Source organism: Colobus angolensis, unplaced genomic scaffold (assembly GCF_000951035.1).
Source record: "Colobus angolensis palliatus isolate OR3802 unplaced genomic scaffold, Cang.pa_1.0 Scaffold102, whole genome shotgun sequence".
Classification (NCBI taxonomy): Eukaryota; Metazoa; Chordata; class Mammalia; order Primates; family Cercopithecidae; genus Colobus; species Colobus angolensis.
The window spans coordinates 1309826-1318026 of NW_012111142.1; the positions used below are offsets into that span (position 1 = coordinate 1309826).

The window sequence follows — 8201 nt, forward strand, 5'->3', positions numbered from 1 at the left end:
TATGGCAATGAACACCCCTAACTTTGGTAACTTAGTTCTAAAGAAAGTCAAAGCAACATCTTTACTGATTTGTACTTACATTTCTAATTTGTACTTGCTCGTACTTGCAGTGAGCGGGTGAGAACAGCCTGAAAAAAATGAAATCCAAGTTCTGAGAGTCTTCCAAAATTGCTCCACAACACTGGACTATGGCGGAGGCTGTTTAGTTTTTTAATCTGATCATGTTCTGCTTAATCTTCTAAAGTATTTGTATTGAGAGTGTTGGTCCAGGAGATTAGATCTTCCACTTCCTCTTCCCTGGGCTCATCTATGTCATTTTCATATAATGTAGTGTCACTCTTCCACCCCTCCTCTTCTGTTTCATAAATGTTTGTGACGCTATTTATTGCAGTTGGTGACTCAAGAAAAATTTCATCTGTGGTGGGAATTATAAAAAACAGAAATTTAATAGACATACAGGAAAAACAATGAAAAGAGTGTTCCTGCATTTGTAGGATAATGCCAAAGACCATCTGAACAAATGCAAGCAACCTTTTTTACACTTTCTAAACTTCATGTTTTATAAGTAACTTTATTTGTCATAAATCATTCCATCTTGCTCAGTATTTTGATGCTTTGTTAGTTCGTTCATTTAACATATATATTTACTGGGTCCCTGCTAACGGCCGGTTGATGTGCGAGGGAAAAGCTGCTTTGGGAGCACAGGGAGGGAATCACTATGTCTAAGTGAAACAGACTCGGACTTTGAAACAGGAGGAGCAGTTTGTTAGACAGAGAAGGGAGGTCAGAACATGTTAGAAAGAAGAAACAGCACACAGCATATAAGCACAAAGGTATGAGAGGACTTGACAGGGTTAGGGGTGATCAGAGTGGATTCTCCCGCACTTCCACTGTGCCAGGTGCGGTGCTAGCAGTCAACAGCTATAATATTATTTAACTCAGACACAACCCTTGTGATGGGCAGGTATTATTATTCTTATTTTACAGATGAGGAAACTAAGACTGAGTGACCTATAGTAACTTGACCAAAGTTAATAACAAGACTCGTCCCAGATCTGTCTATCCACAACCACAATGTTGTAGTATACAGAAAGTTTCGTGGAGCTGGAAGGGAGGCTGAAGCCAGATCAGGAAAGCCTCATATGTCATGCAAATGACTTTCATCTTTATCTTACAGGCCTTGTAAACAGGGAAATAAACTGATTATACTTTTCAAAAGGAGAATATAGATATAATGTCTATATTTCTAGATCTATGTTTCCACACAGCATGGGGACCTTGCTTTCTGGGGATGAACTCTAGCTGGTGCTATTTATGTTCTGTTAACTCTAAAACCTCACTGCATTCTCTCCCATTTTTCCTAGTTGTCACCAGATTCACTGCCGATTATGGGTTCCAGGACAAATTTTGTTTGCCTTATATGTTTATTTCCCTCACTTACATATGAAATAAACCCTGTAATATTTGTTGTCTTCTAATGTTATAGACACAGGCTATAAGTGACTTGTTTTCCTTCTCTCTTTGGTTTATAGAAAGATACACAGAGAGGCCAGGCATGGTGGCTTCCACCTGTAATCCCAGCATTTTGGGAAGCCAAGGCAGGTGGATCACTTGAGGTCGGGGATTCGAGACCAGCCTGGCCAACATGGTGAAACCCTGTCTCTACTAAAACACGAAAATTAGCTGGGTGTGGTGGCAGGAGCCTGTAATCTCAGCTGTTCTGGAGGCTGAGGCAGGAGAATCGCTTGCACTCAGAAGGCAGAGGTTGCAATGAGCTGAGATTGACCCACTGCACTCCAGCCTGGGTGACAGAGTGAGACTCCATCTCAAAACAAAACAGAGAAAGATACACAGAGAGATTTGAGTTTACACAGTCACCATTATCCTATGGGTATCCTGAGGCACCCCGTGATTTTTAATTTTCATACTTTTGATACTAATATTTAGTTGTAACTAATTTAAAACTAAATTCTGTCTGTGCCTTGAGAAAAGCATCTACTTTATTTTCCATGAACATATTATTGATGGACTAACTCCAGTTCTTTCTAACCATGTTTGGGCTTTTCTGATTCCACATGCTTTTGACTACAAGAAATATACAGCCGAGTCAACCCAGTTTAAACAATAGGAGAATGCTTTATCTCACATAAGATAAAAGCCGGAGTGGAGGGCAGGATTGAACGTTGCGGTGACTCCACAATGTCACGAAGGACACAGTTCTTTTCACTGCTTGCTTTGCTAACTGAGGTGCTGGCTTCATCTTCATAGTGCACAGCAAGAGAGCTACAGCCATTCTAGTAACCACACTGGGTACAGCAACATCCAGAGGAAAAGGCGGTCTTCTCACCAAGAGCTCATTTTTAAGAGTGGATGGGAAAACCATCCCCTAAAGCACCCAGCATATTTCCCGTCAAGCAGGATCCTGTCACATGCCCTTTCTTTTATTTTAATTTAATTTTATTCTTTTTGAGGCAGGGTTTCACTCCTGTTGCCCAGGCTGGAGTGCAGTGGCGTGCTCTTAGCTCACTGCAACCTCCGCCTCCTGAGATTAAGTGATTCTCCCACCTCAGCCTCCCAAGTAACTGGGACTACAGGCGTTCACCACCACGCCCAGCTATTTTTTAAAAAATTAATTAATTAATTATTATTAGTAGTAGTAGTAGTAGGGATGGGGTTCTACCATGTCGGCCAGGCTGGTCTCGAACTCCTGACCTCAGGTGATCTGCCCACCTTGGCCTCCCAAAGTGTTGAGATTACAGGTGTGAGCCACTGCACCCCACCCCATTTCTAAACTAGTTACTGGGAAGGGAAATGGGATCACCATAATTGACTGACATGAGTTGCTGGCGTGGAATGAAAGTTGGGAATCAACCACCTTGACTATTTGCCCTCTTAGTTCCTGCCCTGTTAAAATCTCCCAGGAAGCATAAAAAGAAACCTGGCTAGATCAACAGAGTATGATGCGAAATAAATATAGAAATGTTTCTTTAGAACATAAAAACATAGATTATTTTGAATTTCTCTCCTCCAGGAAATCTTAAGCTTTATAAATCCCTCTGAGACACCTTGGATTTGGTGGTTGGAATCAGTAATAAAGGAGGGGATTTTGTTACTATGTTAACAAAATAAGTTATGGAAGCACAAATTCTAACTGCCTTATATTTTCCATGCCTTTCTTGGGTTGGATCATGGAAACTCTACCTCTGATAATTTATTTTTTAATCTGAAAATAGGCTAGCTAGTAAAGATATTAAAATCTGTGCTGACTGATGGGCTCTGATGATTGCCAAATGGTTTATCTCTATTCAGTCCTGTTTTCAGTCTGGATTCAGTTAGGAAAACAGAGCCACTACAAGTAACACAAGAGTGAGAGTCTAACACAGGAATTTGGGATTATCCAGGTGTGGGAGGACCCAGGGGAGTGAAGATCTGGAAGCTACAGCTGGAGAATTGAAAAAACAGTCGTGATCCTGATGCACTGACATGAGTGGGAAACCAGAAGCTCATGGAGTACAAGGAGCTGCACACATTTAGCCACCCAAAGTGTGACAAAAACGAGGAGTTCATGGGGATATCTGTGCAGCCACCATGTCTGTGAAGTGAGGCTGTGGAGAGATGTGTGAAAATGCTGTATCTGAGGAACCCACCATGCCTGATATGAACAATTTCCCAAGCCTAATGGCCTCGACTTCCCTCCCACCTGCCAAATCTCTGGTGAGTTTCTCCCATTGGCAAACTATGACATGCCATCCTTCTTTGCAAAAGAGGGGCACACAGTTCTTTCCTTTTCTGAGTCACACTTCCCTTTGATATGGTATATAAGTTCACTCTTGCTACATAATAACTCTCTTGCTATATAATAAACAACCACAAAATCTTAGTGACATACAGCAATAAGTATTTGTTTCAGTCACATGTCAGCAGGTCAACAGGTGGTTGGCTTCTTTGGCTGGGGAATGGCTGGGAAACGTGGCTGGGCAAGCTCAGATCTATGCCTTGAATCTTTCTCTGTGATCAGAGGGCCAGTCCAGGCACGCTCTTGTGATGATGGCAGAAGAGAAAAAGAGCAAGCCAAATCATGCAAACCCTTTCCAAACCCTCGGGGCACACTGCACCCACTAATATTCCATTGATGAAAACATGTCACAGGGAAAAGCTCAAAGTCAAGGTGCAAGGAAATATATTCTGTTCATGTAGGTGGAGCAGGAATGAATATTTCTGAACAATAATCAAATTTACCACAACGTCTCAGGTATACTGTCTTCCGGAGTAGACAGAAAGAAGAGTCTATTCCATGTTCAAAGAGAACAAGGCTCAGCACTGAAGAGCTAACCAGTTTCTGGACATTAAACTTAAAATGTTGCCTCTTCCAGCTTGCCTTTCTTTTTCTCACTCATCATGGGTTTTCACCCTTTTTTCCCATAATCACAAGGCAGACAAAAACATGACAATTTTACTTCATCCCACTATTTACTCACTCATTTTTTTAATGAGTATTGATAGCTACTGTATGCCAACCACTGTGCTGTGGAAGATTGGGAGGTGAACAGTCCCTTCCCTTAAGAAGCTCACTCTTTTTCAAAGGAGACAGGCAGTAAAAAGAATGATAACACAGCATGCATGCTGGACAGACTCCAAGGTGACCCCCAGAATCCCTGCATCCTGGTATTTACACCTTAGTGTAAACTCCTCTTTTCTGAGTGAGGATAGGACCCATGACTTCTAACCAATAAAATATGATGCAAGTGATAAGGTCTCATTCGCATGATGATGTTACATCACGTACAACTCCATCTTGCTATCAGACTTGCTCTAAAGACTCTTGCTGGATAAAGTAGGAGGCCGTGCTGGGAGAGCCCACATGGCAAGGAACCGTGTGCAGCCCTCGGCAGGTGAGGGAGGCTTCCGGCATATACCCAGCCAGAAGCCAGGGCCCTCATTCCTAAAGACAGAAGAAAATGAATTCTGTCGACAACCTCACTGGGCTAGGAAGCAGATTCCTCCCCCATTCAAACCACTGGGATGAGAATGCAGCCCAGTCGATGCCTTGATTGCAGCTTTCTGAGACCCTAAGCAGAGGATCCAGCTAAGCTGTGCCTGTACTCCAGGCCCACAGAAACAGTAAAATAATAAATGTGTGTTGTTTTAAACCATGCAATGTGTGCTAATTTGTGACACAGCAATAGAAAACAAATAGAGCATGATACAGCTATGGTAGAAATGCCATGATAACCCACAGAGAAAGTTTCCTAGAGAAGATAATACTTGAACTGAATCTCAAAGGATGCTAGGCATTAGAAAGTAAAGAAGGGGAGAGAAGAGCATTTAGAGTAGGGGTAAGAGAAAACACAGTGTGCTGCTCAAGCTTTTTAATGAAATGAGATAGGGAACAAACGATCATGACCCACTAGCTTAGTATAGCATTTAGGGTGTGAAGGGGAGTGGCAGGGAATGTCACTGCAAAGACAGAGACAAGTATTACAGCATTAAGGATTTTCTGTGTCAAAGAGTCTACATTTTATCCTGAAGGAAAATGGGAGACAATTAAAGTATTTTAGACCTGGTAAAAACATAAGCAGAGCTGAGCGATAGAGACATAGCTTTGTCACCAGTCTGACAAAGCATAGACAGAAATTACTGTAATCACAACAACTTAACCAAGTGATCTCTTCCACTGGTGAAGATGGTGGGGTTGTTGAAAGACACAGATTGCAGAAAGGAGTAGGGAAATCATGGAGAAAGCAAAGAGTAAGGCTGGAGAAGGCAACATTTCCTACCTCGCAGGTACCCTGAAATCTGGAAGAAGGCAGAGTTGAATGGAGAAGGCTGAGGCTGCTAATACAGAGGAGGAAATCTGCGTGGCACACCAGACAAGTAGGAGGGAGAGAGGTCGATACTGAGCAGGGAAAAGAAACTTGGAGATATGGGGGCAGGGCCCTTGGAGAATCACTGAATGAAGGTGATTGCCTGTGCCTGGCATTTATATGCTGTTACGTTTAGTGGCCAGGTGACAGGAAAAAATAGCAACTATTGTTTTTTGTACTTTTCAGTTCACAAAGAAATTGTATATAAATGGAGTCATTTAGTCATAAGAATCCTGTGAGTTAGGGCAGAATTTTAGCAACTAGCAGTTGTTGAACATCTTCTATGTACACAGTAGTAGCTGAGGATGAACAAACTAAGTTCAGAGGTTGAGTGACCTTTCCATAATAGCACAGAACTGAGATCTCAACCTAAGTTCTCTAACCCCAAATGTCATACTTTCTTCCCCTCTATACCAGCTGACTTCCATGGTAAGTTACCAGCTCACCCCGCTGAAGAGTCACTCTCAACCTATCCCAACAAGTAAATGGTAATTTCTATAAGAGCACAAAAAACAACTCAGCACTGTTTCTTTCTTTTCAGCCATATTGCATATATCTTTGAATATACAATGAGTTTTAGGGATCAGTTTATTAGTGCTCTGTGTGTTTTGGCTGCTTTTTCATATTTTGAAACTTAACCTTAAAATTTCAAATTGTATATCAATCTATTAAAGGTTAGTAAGCTTGGAAATATAAGTAACTCAATTTTGTCAAAGTTCCAATTCCTATGTGAGTAATTTACCAAATTAATTTGGAAAGTCAGAAAAAGTTAAAGCAACCTTAAAAGGAGAACACAAAGATTAGCCCTTATATATTCCAACTTATTTAAATGGAAAAAAGTTTAAAGTTATGCATATTATGCATAACATGTTAGTTACAAAAGCGAAACAAATAGAGTGAATCGATTTACTTTGAGTTGGGCAGAGCTTAATTCCTTCCATTGAGTGTCTGACTTCATGAGGCATTCTATTTTTTTCTAGCAAGCCAACACTTGGTAACAGAATACCTAGAAAGAGAAAAAGAAAAATTAAATTCCCAAATGAATTTCGGTAAGAGTATATTTACTTCTGAGAAAAATACGTGAAACAAATGAAATGAAACATAAAAGTAGAACAATAGGCTTTGAATATGGAACCATTCTGAGTGTTGACTAATTTAATGGTAAAGTAAAATTATTTCAGTATGTGCTTTCCAACAGAATAGAAGTTGGAAAAGCAAATGAATATGACATAAGTTTACTATTGTAAAAGTAGTAAAAACATCATGTGGTATAGCAAGCTATATTAGTTTCCTTGGGCCACCTTAACAAATGACCACAAACTTGGTGACTTAAAATAACAGAAATGTATTCTCTCTCATAGTTCTGGAGGCTAGATGTTGGGGATCAAGGTGACAGCAGGGCCTCCCTCCCTCGGAAAGCCCTAGGGAAGAATCTTCTATTGCCTCTTCCTAACTTCTGCTGGCTGTCAGCAATCCTTTACGTCGTATGGCTTATCGCTGCATCACTCCAGTCTCTGCCTCCAGTGTCACATGACCTTTTCCAGGTGGGTCTCTGTCATTCTACTCCTCTTGTAAGGACAACAGTCACTGGACTCAGGGTCCACCTGAATCTAGTATAGCCTCATCTTAACTAATGACTATTTATATCTGCAAAGACCCTATTTTGAAATAAGGTCATATGCTGAGGTTCTGGGGGGACAGGTGTTTGTTTTGTGGGGACATGATTCAACCCACTACACAAGGGAGAAATTCTATCAGAAAAATTCGTGACTCATCTTGGATAAAACAACAGGCTTATAGGAGACATCAATGAGCCAAAGTCAAGCTCTTAGAGCATTTCCTTGGAGAAGGAGTTTACATATGGAAATGAAAAATTTTACAACATTTTTTTGGGGGACGACTACTTTTTGGGATACATGATGAAAAGAAAACTTTCGGTAACAAAGTTTTCTTGATGAAAAGTAGGTGGCATAGAAATGTTTTTGTCAAAAACAAGAAATGGGGAAAGGATTCCCTATTTAGTAAATGGTGCTGGGAAAACTGGCTAGCCATATGTAGAAAGCTGAAACTGGATCCCTTCCTTATACCTTATACAAAAATTAATTCGAGATGGATTAAAGACTTAAATGTTAGACCTAAAACCATAAAAGCCCTAGAAGAAAACCTACACAATACCATTCAGGACATAGGCATGTGCAAGGACTTCATGACTAAAACACCAAAAGCAATGGCAACAATGGCAACAAAAGCCAAAACTGACAAATGGGATCTAGTTAAACTAAAGAGCTTCTGCACAGCAAAAGAAACTACCATCAGAGTGAACAGGGAACCTACAGA

At 40.8% G+C, this 8201-nt stretch overlaps 1 protein-coding gene across 1 annotated transcript in view; it reads right to left on the reverse strand.

Moving 5' to 3' along the window:
• Window positions 1–230: 230 nt before the first annotated feature.
• Window positions 231–8201, reverse strand: part of UBE2U (ubiquitin-conjugating enzyme E2U (putative)) — a 62745-nt gene continuing 54774 nt past the window's right edge. Inside the window, 3 exon segments of the mRNA XM_011940847.1 lie at window positions 231–429; window positions 6777–6838; window positions 6840–6870. Coding sequence (XP_011796237.1) covers window positions 231–429; window positions 6777–6838; window positions 6840–6870 — 292 coding nt within the window.